Raw genomic sequence first — 21,728 nt, 5'->3', positions numbered from 1 at the left:
AGAGAAAGAGAGAGATAATATACAAGAAGGCCTTGAAGCAAAGCCAGGTTCCAGTGTATTTTGGCCAGGGGATCTCAAACCTGCAGCAGCTTGAGTGCTTGCAACGGGCCAAACACGCAAGTCACTATGATACAAATGAAAAGTTACAAAATGATGCGGTTAACACATTTCAAAGAGTATTGCAACTCACTGACTCTATGTTGAGTATATTTTTACTTTCAAATTTGACCCAAAGCCATTAAAAGATTTGAACATATTAATCAACATGCTGTTAGTTCTCTGTCAATTTCAGGTCACAGTGGAAGTTTTGTTCTCATAGTTTTTCCACATCAAAGGATCCGTTTGAATTTCACAAGAAGCAGCTTACCCTAAGAAATAGTTTTGAGGAAGTTAACCATGAGAAAAAATAAAATAAATAAAGGGTATTTGAAACAATGTTGTTTAGTTTTTTTCATGTTAGTTGGTTTTAAAATGTACTATACATCTGTGATATGCAGGTATATAGTAAATGATTCTAAAATAAGTCTTTTTATTGAAGTAATCACAGAGCAAATTTCATTCAAGGAAACTCAACATACTTCTGTAATTAAATCTAAATTAAAACGCTTCCCCACACATAATAAATTTAAAATTACATGAAAAATAATCTCAAAAAGGAAAAAAAAACAACCCTCATGTGTCATCTTCATAATTCAAATAGAATTATGAGCATAAACAAACAGGCATCTGTATAAATACTCAAGGTGCAGGTGTCTGTAATTCAAATAAACCAAGGATCGAGCGCCATCATAAACACATTCCGTGTTTCCGACAACCACGAAAATGGAAACGATCGTCAACACGGACATAACAGTATTCTAACCCTCTCGGTGATCAGCTTGTGCTTTTGCTAACCACTGATAGCATGGCAATAGTACTCCTACTCCAAACTACAGCGACAACACCATCCAATGGAAATCTCAAGACAAAAACAAAAGGGAAAAACAAGAATATTGATCATGGAATGCAAACACAGCAACGAAAAATAAGACAAATTTGTTCAGTATATTTATAAATTGGTCCAGCTTTGAAGAAGACAAGTGTAAACGCATTAAGAGTAAACATAGCGAACAAATGACTTAAGTACACTTTTATAGCAAATAAATAAGGGCACTACACACTTGCTGACTGACATATTGCTTGAGACACACAAGAACCCCCAAGTATACTTAACTACTCTATATGCCCGAGGTTTATTTGTACAAATGACGTCGTCTTCACCCAATCATGCACGACAGATGCATCAGCACTGAGACTATTGGAATGTCACATCAAGCTCCATACAACAATGACATGTAGGCACAGTTTTGATGGTAAGAGTGCATAGAAGCAAAATGTTCTCTTCCAATGTCATCTCCCTCCCCATGACATGCATACTTCCAAAATCTCACTTTAACTCAATGAGATAATAATATTATTGATTCCTTTTGGCTTCCTATTGATCTGCACATCTTTATAAATAAGCTTCCCATTGAACTCATCATGAACACAGTGTGTCTTTTGAGTATGTACATGCACAAGGTCCTGTTTTAACTTGTAAAAACCCGTTTAATGCAAATAAATACAGCACTTAATATAAAATCTCTTCATTTCTTTGGAAAGAAAGGGTTAAACTGATTATCTAAGAGGAAAAAAAGATCAACCAGTCATTACGAGTCGTGAGGAGCCACTTGCCATCTCCCTTGCTGAGAGGTTCGAAGGTCATCACTCCAGCTTGGACATCTCGTACTTTGTCGTCATGATCTCCTACAGAGCAAGTTAATATTTTTTTTATTGAAATCTGCAATCATTCCTAGCATACGAATGGTCAAAACAACTGAATAGATTTAAAAATGAATACCTCGTCAGAATCGAGCAAGACTGGAAGGGCACTAAAAGGTAAAAAGAAAGCTTGAATATCATACAAATCATTTCATTTCATGGAATCAAAAGCTGTACTGAGTTAGATAAATATGAATGCTCAACGACTTACACATCAGTGAGGGAGCTCGGAATGTTTTCCTCAACCCATTTTAAGTCTTCCTCCTGGATGGAGACAAAAACAGAATCAACACTGCCGCCTGTAGGAAAACACGGACTGCGGAACACTTGTTGCACTATTGCAGGCTTTTTAGAGCTCCATTTAGAACATTGTTTTATGTTAAATTAAGCAAAATGACTAAAACACACTATACAAGCCCAGACATTGTGATATAGTGGTAACCATGTTCCTGCTTTGTGATTTCTAATAAACTGCTTATCGTCCCCGACGTAATCTTTACTATTGAAAATCATTTGCACAGTCAAATCAATTTTAGGTGAATTACTGACCGAGTTTGTCTCCGGAGATTTCACAGCACCGTTAGTTTCATTTTTTGTGACTCTCAGTTTAATACCATCCGCTGCGGGAGGAACAAAATGTTAACCAGAGCCAACAAACTGTCCATAACAAGATGGACCCATTTCAGCGTTTGCATGCTGTCTCACCAATGTTTGAGGAGGTGATAAATTCCTCGATTTCCTCGTCATCCGAGTCGTCGATGAGTGGCGTGAAGGCGTACCTGTGGGATTTGACATTAGATCATGGGGAACTAAAAAGGAGACTGAAAGGAAAAAGGCCTTGTAAAATAACTTGCCTTTGGTTGTTTGCAGATGGTCTCCACAGAAACATTATGACAAGTAGAATGAGGGAGAACAAAAATCTCCAGAAAGCATCTTCCACCCACAATTCGATCCAATCCTGCAAACAAATTAGGCCCCGTTTGTCGTCATTTTCTATTCAAGATATAAAACCCAGCTAACGCATCTACTTAAAACATACTACGTACCGACTGGCAATCTACAAGACGGAATTTCTTTGTTGTCCAACCCATGAAAATGATGGAAGCTGATGAACAGAACATGGAGGACAAATTAGGGGACTGGAACACATTTCGACGACAGGTAATGCGCATTTCACTCACCAATAACTGCAAATATGAGGGTGTTTGTGAAGTGTCTGTAGAGAGACAACTTGACTGGATTTTTTCTCAACTTCAAAGTCTTGATGGTTTGAGCCAGGCTGACAAATATGTAACAGGAAGTCAAGGCAAAAGCGTAACTCGATTGGAATTCGATTGAAGTAATCTGGAGTCACTTTGCACCCTTCATTAAAAGATTTTTTCTCAATTATTGGATGACTCAGGAGAAAGTATTTTATGGTGCAAAGTAAGATAGTATTTCTTGCATTTATAATAACAGAACTTGAAAAAGGTATTAGCAAAACAAGATTGTATTTTTGACTTTACTCTAAGTGCATTAACCACAATTTTTCAACTATCTCCTTGCCATAATTCAATCGCAGTTTCTAGAGCCGCAATGGCAAACACCTTATAAACAGATGCCTCTCTGAGCGTGTCGATTAAAATTAGGCAGCAATGGCTTTAAAAGGGCAAAAGAAGCTCTAGTTCTTGAGCACTTGACTCCATTCCCAATGTGGTCAGTGAGTAAAGCCGCATGCAGAAGCACGTTAACAGTTGGGGAAGAACAAATGGCATCAAAGCAATGAAATGTGATTAATTTGAATTCAAGAGAGCGCTACACCAGGTTGAAGTTCTCCTGAAGAAAGGGAGCCACAGAAGGAAAGGTATATATGTGCATGGAAGAATATCCACCAGCATAGAGAGGAGTCAAGCAGAGCCAGGGGAATGTTAGCCAGCAGGGCCAAGTCAGAGTCTTTGGCCTGGAAAAAAGGACACAACGGGACAATCGCGCATGAAAACGACGCGAAAGTCGACAAACGGGGAAAAAGGGGACACAGAGTATTGAGTTTTGGGTGGAAGGAACGATAGATTAGTGGAGATGAGTTGACTTCTGAGACTAAAACAATGAAAGGATATGAACCAGATGATGATGGAGTCTAACACAGCCAGAACAATCGCCGTAATGAGAGCTGGGCCATTGTCTCGACTCTTAAATGCAGCAGAAAAACACACAGACTTATTTTAACATTGATCATGGATGCATGGTAGGCATTGCAAAACTGAAAACCTGCCATAACCGGAGGTAATTTTGTCTTTTATCAAATCAAATATTTTTTTTATATATGACGTGGCAAAGTCTCACCCCGGTGATCCTCAGTATGCCCTCAGTGGCAGCGAAAACAAAGTATAGAACTCCAAGTCCAACCACGCGGTGCATCACAGTTCCCAATCGAGGCCTGTTGAAACAGAGGCTCATAATTGTCATGGCTAGATCAACACTTAATCATTCAAAATCAGACGCAGTACGTCGTCGACCTACTTTACAATTCCGTAGCCCAGGCTGACGATGATGACGAGCAGTCGGGCTATGGTTCTCTTGAGGGCCGAAACCAGCTCGGCGAATATCAGCAGGCCTGGAGCTAAATGACCCAAACAGCAGCACCATTAGCAACAATGGTGGCAAAACTGCTTCTTTTAATGCCAAATATTAGTCCACACTCACAAGCAGAGCCAACCGTGTTGGTGTTTTCATATTCAGCGCAGAAGACCGCCTTCTCCACCATTCCCAGGAAAATAACACTGGCGATCCAAAACTGGATTCTAAGTAGATCTTTCCAGTAGCAGGAGGCCCAGATGAACCAAAACAGCGCGAAGAGGATGTACACCACGCACATGACCATGTAAAACTGTCAACACATTGTATTAGTTGTTCCAATGGCAAGACAGCAAACAGCAGAACAAGGAGCTGAACCAAAACAAAGACTTCTATGATGATATGCTGTTTTATGAGAACAATGTAGTATATTTTTACTTATTATAGGAAAAACTGCCCAGTTCACATGGATTGGACATCTTTCACCTTTAATGGAAGCTAATGACTTTCCAGTTTTGTTTTATCCGTGCGCCACGTTTCAAGTCGAACGTTACCATTCCGCATTCTTAAGTTAAGTTTCATCACTGTAGAGTTGAGTAGAGTGAATTTTTATAATATTATTAAAATTGACCATAGTGAAAAGGAGAAATTTATGATATATAATTTGCCATTTTTTTGCAATTTATACAATGTTAACAATCTATCACCAGCACTACCAGACAATGATTTAAAAGCAACAAAGTAAATGTAATTTCATGTTGTCTACTCACAATCATGAGAGGGTATTCGGTGATGGAAATGTAACCATGTCTGCCTTTCATCACCACATTCACTGCAAAGAGGGGAAAAAAACGCATGTAAGATGTCAAATATCCAAAGTACTATAATTAGTTTTCATTTTCATCCATTATCTAGAACACCCCCCAAATACCCCATACATACTGGTAGTAGCAACTGCAGAAAAAAAACTACTAACTTTACTTTTTATTTTTTTTAAATGTTTATATTTTTATTGATAAATGTAGGAAACTATTGTAAAAAACAACAACTAAAAAAACTCACTAGTTAAATTCCAGTTAACATCTTGTTTACTGGGCACGATCTTCACCACAAGTAAATAAGGCCCATCCTTCCAAGTGGAAGCGATAACATTGTCTTGGATGGCTGTACTGGTATTTTTCACTCTACCACTGCTGTATTCTTCAGTAATCCATTTGTCAGTTCCATCCTGTATAGTTGAAAAGATAGCACATAGAATAATACAAGGTGAAACTGATATAAAAAAAAAAGTACAGAAGACAGTTTTACTGACCACCACTTTTCCTTCAACAGGTGGTTCGACAGGTCGAGGCGCTGCCTTGGCTTTCTGCAGGAAGTGGAGCAGGTGAAATCATAAGACAATAATTATATGACTCGACTGCAATGAGTGTTTTAAAAAAAACCTACTTTGAACATTGGAAAGGAGCGCAAATCACTGTTACAGATTATAGGCTTGTGTTTGTGCTCGATGTACTCTCCTTTTACAAGGGGATTTGGATCAAGACTCTTCCCATGACTGAGTGGTGTTTTTTCATACATTTCCTACAGAAAAGAATAATTCTTGTTGTAAAAGGGGGGAAAAAACTCAGATTTTACATACAATTATACTTACATCAAGATTGTTGAAATCGTTGTGGCATGGATAGTATTTCAAATACCAATGAATGGTGAATTTGACCTCTTCAGGGCAGCCAAATGACAAAACTGAAAATGACACGATTAATGGTGTCATTAAAAGCCTCAAAGTGATATTTTTTTTCATGTCCTACCTTTCAGTTCAATGTTAGTTTCTTTAAACATGGATTTCCTCAACAGTAGCGGTCTTGAGGTCTGTTGAACGACATTTATTTTCCTTTATTACACCACAGCTTTAACATGACATTGAACATAACAAATCAAATTAACATATCGATGTAAAAATGCAAGTGTTTATTAGAATTGCACTCAAAAGCCAAATATGAGTAGTCCATTGTTCGTGCCCAATAAGTAAGGCATTGTTGGATTAAAAATAAATAAATAAATAAATGTCTAAATGGGACATCTGTCTGTGTTTTCTGTTTACTTTTGATGATTTGTGAAAGAAAACTAACTCTTCCAGGTTAAAGAAAACAATAAATGGCCATTTAGAGACAACACCTGAAACGTCTCTACATGTTTAACCCGATGGTTGCCATTGACGACCATAGATGTTGAATCCATATTGAATGGGACGTCTATCACTGTCAATGACAGTAAACCTCACAGTTCAAATTGATTAGACGGCTATTGCTGTCATTGGCAGCGAATGAGTCAATTATTGATTATCTAAACTAGCTTTAGAAACAAAACCTTAACATTTTTATGGCGATAAAACTTCCAAGTTAGAAATAACCTAAACATAAAAGCACACAATTAGGAATTCTGGGAGAAAATAACAACCCGAAATCCAGTACATGTACGTTGCCCAACAAATTTGGAGTAAGATAGCTAGCCACATTGGAAAACAGCATTTCTCGATCATAATATTTATATTTCATACGACATCTAAACATTAACAAAATAGGCTTCAGATTATTTAATGACCTTTATCTGTAAATTGTTATGGAAGGTTAAATGTCGGACACGGTTCTTAGATGACAGCAAGCTAGCATCATAGGGCTAACACAGTTAGCCTGTCAGCATAACTTGACTCCATACTTACTCTTGAAGCAGTAATTCTCCATAAACCCGTCTCTGGGGCAGCAGCAGCAGTTTCGAAAGTAACGTGTAAGAGTATATAAAGAAATGTCAATGTATAAAAATGATCCCTGATCAAACAGCTCCACGTACACATTTTAGCAGCTGCCATAATGTCAAAACGTGTGAACACTATTTATTACGAGTTGTCTTGAACGCACCGTAGGAATGAACTCATGAAAGAATCTCACATTCAGCTCCATATAGGCCTAGTATTAATGACGCGTGACGTTTAGGGACATCACTTAAAAATGGTAGGCTTTAGTGGTAAAATGGGGCCAGAACATATCAAAACAAGATACAAAAATGAAAATTGTAGTCACACGAGTTGGCACATTTATCAGAATCATCTATATCTGCCAAGTATATATGTATGAAGGGTACATGGAAATTGACTCTGGTATATAGAGCCACTCTAACATAACAAGAAAAGACACTTTCTAATATAATTATATAGTCATAAAGTAAGTGACAGAGAGCCATCTAGCAATTTAAGGATAGCGGTAGTAGTGCAAAGGCAGCAACAAAATTGTCTAAAAAGGTCACGTATAATGCCCACCACACCTCAATGGATCTGTCAATTTACTAAAATACACATTTGCAACCCATGTGAGGACCATAATGAGCAACATTCCAAAGAATATTTACAATAACAAAAGAAAAAAAGTAAATGTCTATAAATTATTTATTCTGACAGTATACAATATCCATTCATGTAAGTTATTTACTTTACAATATATACATACACAAAATACTAGTTTACATGAAACCATTTCACACTGTTGTGAATTCTAAGCTTTATGTGCAAACATTTTTAGGTTGACATATTCTGCGGGCAGACCAAAACATAATTGTTTTATAAAAACTAATACCGCTACAAATGCTGCCAGTGCAACATAGCAAAATGTTTAGTATACAATCCCTATAGTTTTTTTTTACTACAATACGATACTTAAAAATGCCTTGGTACCAAACTTTACAGCAGGTGAGAAATATCACTGGAATTGTGATCTGTCCGTGTACCATCTGAACCGCTCCTCAAAAGAGGAGTGTCCAATGTTCCAGATCTTGGTGAAGTATCTGGGCCGATGACCACCACATAACGGCCATCTTCATCCTCTTGCTCCATGTTCCCGTGAATGTCTGCAGTAATTATTGAGTTTTCTGCCTCCTGGCGGCTGCATGATGGCGAGGAGGTGAGGACAGGATTTTCTGACGCCTCTCCATCAGGGCTGTCATCCTGGAAGCTGGTGTTAATGTAGATGATATCCTCTTTGCTAAAAGACTCTGGGAACCTTTCAGCAATTTTATCCAGCATTCCTCTCAGTTGGGAAAAATGGGGCCGGTCCAAAGGATCGGCTCTCCAGCAGCTATACATTATTTCATACCTATTGACAGACGGGCAATGATATAAATCACCTCTGATTTCAAGTTTCAATTTGTGAATTGAGTTGAAGTCACTTACAGGTCATCCAAACAGTCTGTTGGCTGCTTCAGCCTATGTCCTTCAAGGAGGTAGTCATAGATCTCATGGTTCTGAATACCAGGGTATGGCGTCATCCCTCGTGTAGCAATCTCCCACATGGTTACACCAAATGCCCACTGCACGTTGAAACAAAGTTCAATTTCACAGTGCTTCTTATAATAGGCTATAGCATTCATACTTTTTAATCGTAAATATTGAAATTTTTAGTTTAAGATAATTTGGGACCATGTTTTTAGGGGGGGAAACACTTGAACACACCTCACAGTGCTGCTTAATCTTATAAAATAGTCTAGCTTTTGTTTCCCTTAGTCAGGAAGAGACAACATTGGTATGAAAACAGCCCTATTATCCTGTGGAAAGGGTACTATTTAAATTAATTAATTCCAATAGCCTTTAGTCATTTTTTATCATAAAACTGTACTTTTATAGACAAATGTTTTGACGAGATTTACAAAAACAAAAACAAAAGAATTAGACAGGGAAAAAAGCAAGGCAAGGTGGATAATGTCTTTGTGATGATATGTATTATTTAGAGGCGGGACTTTCAAGAAACGTGTACTAACTGGGGTGCTTACCACATCGCTTTTAACAGTAAATACTCTGTCGGCCAGACTCTCAACAGCTATCCATTTAACAGGCATTTTGGCAATTCTGCCCTGTCTATAATAATCTCCACTGTAGATCTTCTTGGATAAGCCAAAATCCGCCACACAGACCGTCATGTCATCTCGCAGCCTGGAAGGTTAATAATAAAATAATAAGTAAGATGACAACTGTTACTAATACTTTATACTTGTACTACAAGTGTAGCATCTTTGGCAATAACTCACATGCAGTTGCGAGCAGCCAGGTCGCGATGCAGAAAGTTCCGACCGCTGAGATACTCCATACCAGAGGCAATGTCCACCATGAACTTCAGGAGCGTCTGGGTTGGTAAGAACTGGGAATAGTTGAAAATTTAATGAGAAAATGTTAATTTGATCTACAATATTCCCTCGATTATCGCCACTTCACTATCGCAAATTCACTTCTTTGCGTTCATTTTGCTATTAATCATTTAAAATCTTTTTTTTTTTAAAGTTCATAAAAATGTGAAAATCCACGCTTAAGCGGAAGCCATCTTGCTACTGGGACTCAGCACTGAAGAAAAAAAAGGTAGTTATAATAGGTGTGACCCTACTTCACGATTTTTCGATTATTACGGCCATGTTTGGTCTACATTAACTGCAATATTCGAGGGATTACTGTATTATACCACTGCTAATTAGTTTCCTTACTAATGGATTCTCTCCCAGGCGTGAGCGCAGCAGGAAGGTGTGTAGATCTCCATATTTCATAAAGGGCAGGATGACCATAGGCTTAGGGAAGTGACCAGCAACGGTTTCCAAGCACACACCTATAGAGAGCAGAATTTTACACAATTTTCAGGATGGTAATGGTAAATAACGATTATTTTCTTTCCAAACCAAGAAAAAGATGTAATGTATGTGTTCTAACCAAGCAGCTTGATGACATTAGGATGATGGAAGTCTTTCATGCAGGCTGCTTCATAAAGAAACTCTTCTATTTCTCTCTGAGAAAAGCTGTCCACTGTTTCCAAAAAGATTTAATAATGACTACATAATTCAAATCATTAAATGGTATCTGTAAAATTGAAGGAATACAACTTGCCTTTCATTGTCTTCACAGCAACCTTTTCTGACATCCCATCTGGTTGTTTTAAATGCCCCTCGAACACAGAGCCAAATTCACCTAGTTAAGGGGAGAGGCTATTAAATAGGCTTGAAAGTAAATACAATTTTCTTTCGCGCTTATTTTCTCCTCATGTACCTTCGCCGAGAACCTTTCCTATAGACAGCAAGTTCCTCACGACCATCACATCCTGCAGTTTGGCATGAAGTTCATCACTGACGCCGAGATTTACCACTGCACACAAAAGTAATGTATAGATGAGTCATTAGAATATGCAAATGTGAAAAGTCATCCAAATAAAAATGCATATATTTCATGACTGTGACTGAAAAATTTGGATTTTGCAGTTATAATGTAGTATTTGGGAACATACATGTTATTCCAACAGCTGACCGATTGTAGGACCTCTGCGGTTTGTATTGGACGATTGGCTGTTGCTTTTGTCCACTTCCCAACAACCGTCTGCAGGGGGAAACGTTAACAAAGAAAAGACAATGAAGACCAATACATTCTCCACACTCACAGTATGGCAATGCTTTTGTAGATCTAGACAATGAAATATTCCTACAATCTCTCGAAGATATGTCTTCGGATATGCTGCTAATTTCCTGAATGTGTGTAATAACAATATCCGCATCCTGAGAGGTAAGACTGAGTCACGAGTCAGCGGGAATGTAGAGTACTTGTCAACTTTTGCAAACAGCAGCTGCAGTTATACTCACTTTAAGTCCAAAGAGTGAGGAAGCGGGGACAGTTTAGGAGTACAAAGCGTCATATCTTTTTCAAGGCTGACACTAGTTATAAATAGATGACTCATCTAGACGTATTGGCTACTGAACAGCGTAGCAGTACAAGAGGTAAAGGTGCAGGCAGCCATGCCATTTCAGAGATAAGATAGTGGAACTTTAAAAAAGGGGGGTCTTGATTAAATTAACACTGATCAGAGAAAATTTAGCATACCCAAGCCAAGAGTCAGATGTCCTGTTGCGTACACAGATAGCCACCCAGAGGACAAGCATCAAAAGAGAGAATCCACACACCACACCCAGAACAACACTGACAGAATCTGGAATTTTGGTGCCAGGGCTTGAGGATGGTGATGGACCAGATTCTGAAGGAGATACATAATATAAATTCCAGGATACTGTTACAATCAGAAAACCGTTATCAACTGTGCAGGAAAATAGTATCGTTATACCATTCTTTATGGTTCTTCAGATCTACCAATATAAGATGCTAACCACGGTAATTAGAAAATAATCACAGTTTAATAAAATGTGCCAGAGGTGGTGGACAATGATTGGATTAAAAAAGGTATAGTGTTTAATAATTTGAAACACCACTTAAAAAAATAGACACCAAATTATGTCTGAAATTTTGTAGTCTTTTTGTTTTGAGGGACCGTTTAAGAATCGGGATTTTAAAAAAAATAATTTGCTGTAAATGATTTAGTGGGTTGGGCTTTAAGCAGTGAAACAAGTCCATATTTTACACAGGACACATTTAATATTTTTTAGATTTTTTTTAATCATGTAAAATATGTAACTTAGTTGGCAAAGGCTCCTTCAATACATTTTCCCAGACAAATTACAACTGTACATTGTACTTTTAATGTTTCTTTGTCATTTTGAGGGGTGCAATTCATCGAGTAAGAGGAAATAAATCACGAGATGAGCTTACTGTCTTCTGGCACAAACAACCACACTCGTGGGCTGACCATGCCGCTCCCAGCACGCGTGCATGCAGCCACCTCCACGCTGTACGTGGTGTTGAAATCGTGCACTGCTATGAAGGCTATGTTGGTGTAACTGTGGATCTGAACAATAATAGTAGTGTCACAATCAGTTTTAAAAAAAGAGGTTAATCATTCCACATGAGAAGGTCACAGGTTCAATAAGATAAGTACTACTTAAAAGTGAAAAATCAGCAGGGCCGACATTTTTTTGACAAAACAGAGTCAGCGTGAATGACAAAAGTATGTGTCGCTGTCATCACCTTTGTTTTTTGTTGCACCTTCTCCCTTTTCTGCCCACACATTGTACCGTTCGATTACAAACAAAAAGTGCAACCATAACAGGCTCATTTACAGGAAGAAAATTCCGCTACCCAAGAAATTCTCCAAAACGTGTGCTGGCTACCACAAATAAAATGCCATGGAAAAGGAAAATATTGACCAGTTGCAGTAGAGGACACCATGTGACAGACAAAGCCCTGTATTTCACAAGAGTGCATGTTAGCATCTGCAGTTCCTCTGTTCTCCCAATATGCTGACTGTCTGACATCCCATGCAGAACCCATGATTCAGACGAGCGGTCATGTCTGAGGCACCAAGCTAACCTATTGCTTACTACACTAAGTGTGGTATAGCTTTACATGCACGCATTTCCAGTCAGCGCTGAATAATGGAAAGCTTTTGTCTGCATCCACTACTGTGACGTCAGCAACAATGAAGAACACAAAGGAGATTAAAGCCTACAATACACATCCTGCTGTATTCATATTCACTTTTCAGTGATTCACAGCCAAATGAAAAAAAACATTGACTTTTTTTTCCACATGCGTATCCTTAACTTCATCACAGAGAGGAAGATAAGGAAATAATATACCATTGTCTTAGAAAACACTAATACAAACCTGTCATCAAAAATATGCTATCCTTACATAGATAATATTGCTATCATTACTTAGGGGAACTGTCCTCAATACGATGTTTTCGTGTATTACATTGTTTGCATATTTTTTTTCTCATTCATCCAAAGATAAATTATCCGAACTCTGTCTTAGATACATCGTCACCACATTAGTCATTCATTGTCCTTTTTCAAGGAAGGAAACTAACTTATACACTTACGTAAGGTCGGGATATTTAGTGGAAACTCACAATTCCGCCTCATTGGAGTAATGGGCATACCATAAACACGTGTTCTTGATAAATGCAACATATACATAAATCTGTACTTTATGTATAGTGAAAAATATGGATAGCACGACTAGTAATTGATTGACCAATTATCAAATTACCCCATCTGATTTGATAATTGTTTAGAAATGCTGTCCACCTGAACTTATTATTTCGGGCATTTTTACTTGGAAAAAAATGACAGTTATATAGTAGCGACATAGAATTTATACTATACCTTTTTGCAAGGCATTATTTATATTTCCAATGGTCAAATATTATATATCATATCGGATAGTAATATAACTGCACATTAAATCTGAATCAATTGCTCACCTTGTTGGCTTGCGTCCCATGTCGGACAATAATGTCGTAGCCTTGCAGGATACCGTTGATCTTATCATCTGGTGGAGGCTTCCATCTGATCACCAGCCACGTTTCATTCAGTAGCATGGTGACGTTTCGAGGATAAACTGATGGCACTGGGAATAATGGAAAGCAGAAGGATGACACTATTGTATAGTTGTATTACACTTGCCCTTTTATGGAAAAACCAATTATTTAAAGAATGTCCTGTTTAAAATTTGATAACAGTTTGGTATGCGGTCCTTGCCCAGCCAAAATAACCCCCACAGTGGGCCTTGAAGGGAAACTCCACCCATCAGGAACCCTTTCAACAACCCATTTCCTACATGGTTCTTTAGGAAAAGTGGTGGAATTTGTCGGTGGGAGATCACATTTCAATCCACCTAATGGAGGGCTTTTGATGAATGGTACATCTATTAAGAATAATAATGATATTAGAATAAGTCCTTTTCGTTACACACCTCCCTCTGTTGTGTTGCTTTGGATCCAAGGGGACACCGGCGATGTCCCCACCTCATTGCTGCAAGAAACGCTCATGTTGTAAGAAGTCATGGCTTGCATCCCGGAGACTTCACACTGGAATGGCGGCACTGTGACGTTGATGAATCTGGTAATTGTGACTTCCCCTATCCTGCGACTCACCTCTTTCACCTTGGAGGCAGAAAACATGCAATGATCTATCCGAGGGGCATTAAAACATGCACGAGCAGAAGTGACACTAACCCTGATGTGGCATTTGGACAATGGAGAGAAGCCATCATGTCCGGGCATCCAGCTTAGTGTTAGTTTACTGGACTCTCTCGCTATAACGGTCACGTTAGACACAGAACTGGGAAGCGCTACAAAACAAATACACCCATATTACTATATATACACATCTATTTATTCATTCATTTTCAGTCCCGCTTATCCTGACAAGGGCCGCATGGGTGCTGGAGCCTATCCCAGCCAACTGCGGGCAGTAGGCGGGGGACACTGAATTGGTTTCCATTCAATTGCAGGGCATGCTGAGACGTACAACCAACGCACACTGATACAAATGGGCAATTTAGAGTGCTCAACCAGCCCATCATGCATGTATGTTTTTTACCCTGTGAAAACAATAACAACATAACAATATTGGTCGTACACATTATACATGAAAAAATATACCAATATCTAAGTGCTAAGCGCACTATACTTTGTATTTTTTTAATCACTTTTTGCTGGAGAATACACAGATCATATGAACATTTTTCTTTTAATTTGCTTTAAATTAGTATTGTAATCACAGTTTAAATCAGGGGTGTCAAACTGGTCCTCAAAGGGCCAGGATTTGGGTAATCAGTTGATTGCAGTCAGGTGCTACTTATTTTAGAAGACACCGCATTGATTTTTAACCTTGCGATTGTACAACTTAAGACGTATTTGAAAAGGTGCCATTGTGCCAAAAAATATAATAGCACAAAGTACAGTAACACCGCCAAAGCACTACATCCCGTGCAGATTTGAGAATAGGGATGGCAATACATGTAATGTTATAGAAGGCAATTGGCAAGGTTTATGAATTCAATATTTGGCATGGACAAATTCACCGTTGGAATGACAAAGAAGCTGTTCTTGATGTTAAAGAGTTGTAATCATTACTGGTTGCATACCTTTAATGTTGATGTTTGCCTCTCTGGATGTGGTGACCCCTTTTAAGTTGTAAGCTTCACAGCTGAACTGAGTGAACATGTTGACACCTGCTGTAGGTAGACACATTCAAAAACAGGAGTCAAGGTCATTTTCAAAATTAGATCTCTTGCGGTAAACACTAAATACCAATTAAAACTAATCTGTACAACAGGTATACTGCATTCATAACATGTAAGACTAATCTTCACTGGAAAGGAAATAATGCAATGAACATATGAAATAAAAACATCAGTGATGAGTCAAAAAATATATGTTTATTGTCATGTAATTCTATTTTTCTAAAAGCTCCGGCTTTGCTCAAAGAGGAGCGGAACAAACATCCCTTTTGTGCTTCGTTTCGGAAGCCGAGCTGACCACAACACACTGAATGTTTTGTTTATATTTCTTGACCTTCTCTAAAGCACCAGTATGAAGTGCGCCACACTTTTGACGCAAACATTTTTCTTCTTTTAAATTTAAATGGCAGGTGCTCTCAAAGTCTAACATGCAATTATATGGAGCTTTGGAGAAGCTTTTTGGACTAACGTGCAAATACCTTGGCAAATGTTTAGGTAAATTGTAAAAATTCCATGACCGCATGCCTCACTCTGAAAGTACGCAGCAAACAGATGTGGGAAGCAAAGTGGGAAGTGAGCAGGTTTGACTCAAGTCACAACTAGAAGAGGTCATTTGTGACCCATTCTTGTAAATGTGGAAAAACAAGAAAGAGAAATTTCAATCTTAAATAGTTTCGAGGGAGATTGTGACACCAAAATCACTGCTTTACATGTCTATTCAGATACAGAATATATACATAGATAACAACATGAAATTATTTATTTTTTTAAAGTTCCTTAATGGCTACTCTTGGCTAAAGAAAAAATACTGAAATAAAAATAAACATCATGTATTGTTATTTCATTATTGTTATGTTTGCATTAAATCAACCACTTTGAAATGACAAATGGTGGGTTAGGAGTCGAGTAGAAGGAACTTTTGCAGTGTACCTCCAGCAATCTATAATTATGAGGTTTCTAGAAATCCGGCTGAAACCTTATGTTTCCATAAATAGAGTGAAGTATTTATGGGCATACGGGCCGATTTTCCAACAGCAAACCACCACATTTTAATGAACCCAACTGTAAGACATAGAACACTACAGTACACTACGACTCCTACACTACTGTCCTATTATAATACTTTAATACTAATAACTCTGGTTGATCATGTCTCCTAAAATTGACATTCAAAGCATTAGTAGAAGTACAGCGTGTTTAGATGGAGTGTCCAGCATTAATCTTAACAAACACCCAATGGCATCAATGATGCCCTGAGTGACACCAACCTGGATGGTGTGAATGCCTTTCCATCAGCACAGCAGAACTGCTAAGGTAGTCAAGATGAAGCAGAATAGAAACCAGACTAACGGATGCTTAATGAGTTCAAATGCTTGTATAAAGCCAATGACTGACTAACTAAGTGTCATGTTTTAAAAAAAATGTTGGTATTGCAAGGCCTTTGGGGAGAATATAACTTTTATCATCTATTTTGCATTATTAATCTTCATGGCCATTTCCAAAGATTATTTTTAATCAGTTGAAAAAGGCTCCATGATGTTGTGAGACTAGGTCAGCCGGCGTCTTAAAACAGATTGTAATTTTTTCATTAAGCTATATTAATGACATTTGACATGAAGTCCATGGAAGCCTTCTGAGGAAAATGAGGAAATGAAACATTTGTTCCCCACGACAAGTGCAATGTGTGCCGTGAAACTACTGAGCTAAGATTGCTGCAGCCCGCAACCCTTCCCTGCGTCAGTGGGCTGTCCTGTGAATGAGGTCTTTGTCCCTGGAGCCAACCCCCGAACAAAATACCAGTATAACCCCCCACTTCAGCCCCTTCCTGCCCCGGCCCTTGCACACACTGGACCAAAGCACAGCTCTGAACCTTTAACCCATTCTGCTACTGGCTTATCATCAAACAGCAGGAGCGCTTAGCCTGAGGCACGAGGTTATGCTTCTCATAACAAAGTAAACTGACTGCATTTCTGAAGAAAATATGAAATCACCCCTTAAATTTTAATCAGTAATTTAGGCTGAATTCTTTTGAACACTTAAATGTATAAACATATCTCAAAACACCACCTTGAAAAACTTCCCTGCACAAATCGCCAGTGTTAAAGGGACATTAACAATGGTCTCATAAACACCCATAATGGGTAAAATCTCTTATTATAAGCACATTGTGGATGCTGACATAGCTGCAAATGAAGCAGAATAGAAAGCACCAAGAGCACAATGAAAACTGAACATATATACCAGATCAATTTGTCTCCAAAGTTCGGGTTTACATCAGACTGATTATTTCTTTTGCATCACAACCTTCCAATGTAAAGAAAGAAACAAAAATGGGCTCACCTTCCACATTGAAAATGCTTGGAGAGTTATTGTAGCCACCAACAGGAATTCCATCACGTAGCCAGCGAATATTAATAGGGTCTGGAGGTCCCACAGCCTCACATGACAAAGCAAAAGGAGTGTCCTTTGTTACGTTTTGATCCTCGGGTTGCAGGATAAAGGTTGGAAGACCTGCAAAGAAAATTCAACATAGTGATGACAGGAAAACAACAAGCCTGCTATGGATTTACCTTCTACTTTGATGGCGATAGGTTGAGAGTCCACCATCATGTTGCCAATGCTGAGCCTGCAGCGATATTCGCCAGCGTCTGCCTTCTGAACCTCGGTAATGCTGTAAGACATTTTAAGATGTCACATGTATGAAATTGTATAGAAGAAACTACACGGACGCTGAAATATTAAAGTGTAAATAACCTAAAATGTCTGGTAGAACTGTGTCAAAGTGGAGGCCCGGGGGCCAAATCTGGCCTGCCGCATCATTTTGTGCGGCCCGGGAAAGTAAATCATGGGTGCCGACTTTCTGTTTTAGGATCAAATTAAAATGAAGATTATAGATGTATATTAAATTTCCTGATTTTCCCCCTTTTAAATCAATAATTGTAATTTTTAATTATTTCTTTCTGTGTTTTTAGTTCAAAAATCATTTTTTAAAATCTAAAAATATATATTAAAAAGCTCAGATAAACATTGTTTTAGATCTATAAAAAACTGAATATTCAGGGCTTTTAATCCAGTTCTTTTAATCCATTTATTTAAAAAAAATCTAAATATTATATCTAAAATGGTCCAGCCCACATGAAATCGAGTTGACGTTAACGCGGCCCGCGAACCAACCCGAGTCTGATACCCTTGCCCTAGGGCCATTTAAAAAATACAGGCCTATACAAGCTCTTCCCACACTCCTTTGCCTTTTACCCCTTCACAATAGTATCAGTACCATAAAACAACAATTGCCACGAAAGAAATCTGATCACTAAATTTAAACCACGCTTCTGTTGAAAAAAACAAGACAGCCAACGTGTTAATTTTCAGTTAAAACCACTCGAAAGCAATTCTCATTAAAAGGACACTTTCGCTTTCATTTATGGTAAGCAACGTTCCTTTACTTTCATGACAATAAAACAATAGCTGCTCTCCAAAGAGGTCACTTAAAAAGTAGTGTAAAGTATATATTAAAGTACTATATATTTAAAAAGTATATATTTTCAATTATTTTCCAAAATGTTTTAACACATAGGTGTCAAATTCAAGCACCAAAGCCCAAATCTGGCCACTTACGTCATTTTTTGTTGCCCTCCAAATGCAAATCTTTCTATAATTTGTTATGTTAATTTAACATTTTGACAGACCGAGCAAAACTATAACAAAGATGTGACCCACAACAAAAATTCGATAGACACCCTATCTAAACTGTGGCTGAACAATACTGGAGGAAAAAACGACATTGCAACGTTTGAGGGTTGCCATATATTGCAATATTAAAAATTGAAGATTTTTTACAACTAGATGACCTGGTTCACTCAGTATGAACATATTGCATCATATAATACAGTTTAATCCAAGCAAAGGGGGTTGATCTGTGAATTATGAATGAAGATTGCTGTATTTACTAATGGGTGATCCAGGTAGCTTTTATAAAGCAAAACAAAAGTTTGTGTGCTCAAAAAAAATGTACATCTTGCAATAGGGCTATTGCAATGGCGGTGTTTTAATGATAGATTGTGCAGGTCTAATCTAAAGCATTCAAAAGTTGAGGGAGGGAAGCTTCCAGAAATCGACATTGTTTTGAGACGTCACACAGTAAACACAAATGCCCTTACACTTTGAATTAAAAAAAAGTCATCTGCGTAATCTGAGAGGACGTTCCTCAAACATTCTTGTAGATCAAATCTTACAGCCTTTCTTTTTTCATTTAAAAAAATGCATTATTAATGAACGAGAAAATGACAAATTCTGGGCACCATTACCTGACAGTGGAGAGAAGCCTTGTTGCCCTATCCATAATGGTCTGAAGTTCATTGATCAGTACATGCATGTTAGTAGCCAGGTCCTGACCATTCTTCATCCACAATATGCTGGGCTCCAGTTGAGTATCGGGAATATCAATGGAGCAGCTGAATTTGGTTTCATGTCCTTCTGACAAATGGATGGAGTCCGCAGTGGTCTTGAAATGGAGTCTTTTAAGCTCATCCGGGCTGAGGTATTCTCTTGAGGCATGGCTCTGCACAATCAGGGGATCAGAGGTCCTGACAGGCCGCTGCAGATTCTTGCTGGATTCCTGGGCTGTTTACACAGTCGCATTAGGTTTGAATCAAACTACTTCCGAAAAACAAAGCCGAATATTTACAAATCACATGGCTGATGAGTTCAACTATGTTAACTATTATTTATTTTGACTACTTATTATGTTGACAACATTATTTATTACTTATTTATTTATTATTTCTCATTGTTATTCATTGATTATTTATTTGTGTACTTCATGGTGAAGTTTTATATCTCATTATACTTGTATAATGACCATAAAAGCATTCAATTCAATTCAACTATTCGTTTGGTTCAAACATTGTAAAGTTTACTTGGACTATAATCTGCACTTTACACAGAATCTAAACTCCAGCGCAACAATATTACGTATTACTGGAACAGATTCAGCCCGGGTTCGATTCCCGGTCAGGCAACTTGTTTTTAAGGGACTCAAGATGGAAATTAGCCTTTGGCTACAATCTTACATATTTACATAAATATGTTCATTAACATGAACATGAATATGAATACTATGCTCATTAATATGTTCTGTCCCTTATTAAATAAATCAAATACTCAATACCTATTTTGCTGGAAAAATAATTCCATAAATCACCCTGTAATGATAATAGATACCAACTGTATTCGTCTTTCGTTGAATTAATTGTTAATTGAATAAAATCTGCATGCCTTTATGTATTCTAGAAATTAAAAAGCAATAGTATACCACTGATGGAATTCCACACAGCCAGTGCCATGGTTGCAGAGCAGAAAATCAATCCAAGCGTGCCAGATGAAGTCTTTGCCATTTTCCCCCAACTATTCTTCGTCCAAGCAGGAAGAAAACAGACTATTTTATCGAAGCAATGTAGAGACGCCTACATCACATCAGTAAGCGCTTTGACGCAGTTTGTTTGGAGACTTGTCGACGCAAAAGCAAGTTTCCCAGTGGAAAGAAAAAGTTTATTCGCGTCGACGTCACAGGTGGGACACCATGGAGGCGGGACCAGCAGTAGGGGGGCGCGGGGGGATTGTTTACTATTGATTAGCGAAAATAATAAAGCAACAAAACCATCTCAAAATGGCTATATGTGTTTATTTAAAACTTTAGAATTAAGAGCAACATTTAATTTGTACTCCCCAGTAATGATACTCTCCTAGATACATAATTACGGATATAACTGCGAAGTTGCATGAACCTGAAATTAATGATCAAACACCTGTTTATTATAAACTTGCTTGATTAATCTCTAACTCTGGTATTTTAAAAGGTATATTCATTAAAATAAAAGCAGAAGGGAAAACAAACGGATCCTATGTTAGATTGCGTCACCGTGTGGTCAATGTTAGACACTAACATTAACTCAATATTGAAGCAAAAAAAAATAGTATATAGGTACTTGAGTAGATTTCTATTTCATAACAGTTCTGTGGCAAAGGATTCAAAGTAAAATGAAAGTTTAATCTATATTGCCCGAAAAAATCCAAAGTCAGTCCTTTAAACGGACACTTGTGTACGTGGTGTATGTGTGTAAGTGTATCTATGTGTGTGTACGTGTGTGTGAGTGTGTGTGTGTGCGTGTTTGTTTTAACCAAATCTCAAAAGACACAAAAATATGCGTGTTTTAAATTGCGCTGAAATTTTTATACCACTAGAGGTCAACAAACTAAGGAAGAACTCAAGTAAAAAGTGTTCCTGGGTACAAATACGTTTGCCAGTAGACATTTAAGTAAAATATTTTTCTTTTTTTTTCATGTTACGATAATAATAACACTAAATCCCAAATGCAATTGAAATTTTAAAAATCCAATTTGATATTTTTCTAACACTCCGTGTTGACGTTTCACAGGAAGTGGA

General features: G+C 37.8%; 2 protein-coding genes across 4 annotated transcripts; both read right to left on the bottom strand.

The window, feature by feature from the left end:
* Window positions 1-512: 512 nt before the first annotated feature.
* On the bottom strand, window positions 513-7,617 carry tmem87b (transmembrane protein 87B). Of its 2 annotated transcripts, none has more exons than XM_077612768.1 (19): window positions 7,073-7,617; window positions 6,162-6,222; window positions 6,005-6,096; window positions 5,800-5,934; window positions 5,666-5,719; window positions 5,416-5,581; window positions 5,124-5,185; window positions 4,483-4,666; window positions 4,300-4,399; window positions 4,123-4,216; window positions 3,668-3,739; window positions 2,982-3,090; window positions 2,847-2,905; window positions 2,655-2,758; window positions 2,506-2,579; window positions 2,350-2,420; window positions 2,012-2,064; window positions 1,880-1,910; window positions 513-1,785 (listed from the first exon to the last, which is right to left on the bottom strand). In XM_077612768.1, exons 1-19 carry the CDS (start codon window positions 7,217-7,219, stop codon window positions 1,744-1,746), a joined length of 1,710 nt encoding a protein of 569 aa, XP_077468894.1. In that variant the 5' UTR covers window positions 7,220-7,617; the 3' UTR covers window positions 513-1,743. The 2 variants fall into 2 exon arrangements, with proteins under 2 accessions (XP_077468894.1, XP_077468893.1); XM_077612767.1 differs by lacking the exon at window positions 3,668-3,739 and adding an exon at window positions 3,898-3,968 and having other exon boundaries at window positions 2,982-3,091; window positions 7,073-7,324.
* Window positions 7,618-7,774: 157 nt separating this feature from the next.
* mertka (c-mer proto-oncogene tyrosine kinase a) lies at window positions 7,775-20,853 on the bottom strand. 2 transcript variants are annotated; one of them, XM_077612765.1, is made up of 19 exons: window positions 20,598-20,853; window positions 19,591-19,906; window positions 17,854-17,954; window positions 17,624-17,794; window positions 15,188-15,277; window positions 14,274-14,389; window positions 14,012-14,201; window positions 13,521-13,666; window positions 11,966-12,101; window positions 11,246-11,396; window positions 10,659-10,747; window positions 10,424-10,519; window positions 10,265-10,345; window positions 10,091-10,183; window positions 9,871-9,989; window positions 9,424-9,533; window positions 9,169-9,328; window positions 8,573-8,709; window positions 7,775-8,495 (listed from the first exon to the last, which is right to left on the bottom strand). In XM_077612765.1, the coding sequence occupies exons 1-19, from the start codon at window positions 20,677-20,679 to the stop codon at window positions 8,084-8,086; spliced, it is 2,796 nt and encodes a 931-aa protein (XP_077468891.1). In that variant the 5' UTR covers window positions 20,680-20,853; the 3' UTR covers window positions 7,775-8,083. The 2 variants fall into 2 exon arrangements, with proteins under 2 accessions (XP_077468891.1, XP_077468892.1); XM_077612766.1 differs by having other exon boundaries at window positions 15,188-15,274.
* Window positions 20,854-21,728: the final 875 nt, after the last annotated feature.

This window comes from Stigmatopora argus, chromosome 11, assembly GCF_051989625.1.
Source record: "Stigmatopora argus isolate UIUO_Sarg chromosome 11, RoL_Sarg_1.0, whole genome shotgun sequence".
In the NCBI taxonomy this organism is placed as follows: Eukaryota; Metazoa; Chordata; class Actinopteri; order Syngnathiformes; family Syngnathidae; genus Stigmatopora; species Stigmatopora argus.
This window is presented reverse-complemented; position numbering and strand designations above follow the sequence as displayed.

Excerpts from the sequence above, each read along its gene's own strand:
- mertka (XM_077612765.1), bottom strand. The coding sequence starts at position 20,679 with ATGGCAAAGACTTCATCTGGCACGCTTGGATTGATTTTCTGCTCTGCA. Across the intron at positions 14,202-14,273 it reads TGTCCAAATGCCACATCAGG|GTGAAAGAGGTGAGTCGCAG; the intron begins GTTAGTGTCACT and ends TCTGCCTCCAAG. Across the intron at positions 9,990-10,090 it reads TAATGTCATCAAGCTGCTTG|GTGTGTGCTTGGAAACCGTT; the intron begins GTTAGAACACAT and ends TGCTCTCTATAG.
- tmem87b (XM_077612768.1), bottom strand. The coding sequence starts at position 7,219 with ATGGCAGCTGCTAAAATGTGTACGTGGAGCTGTTTGATCAGGGATCAT. Across the intron at positions 5,935-6,004 it reads ACGATTTCAACAATCTTGAT|GAAATGTATGAAAAAACACC; the intron begins GTAAGTATAATT and ends TCTTTTCTGTAG. Across the intron at positions 1,786-1,879 it reads TCTTGCTCGATTCTGACGAG|GAGATCATGACGACAAAGTA; the intron begins GTATTCATTTTT and ends CTTGCTCTGTAG.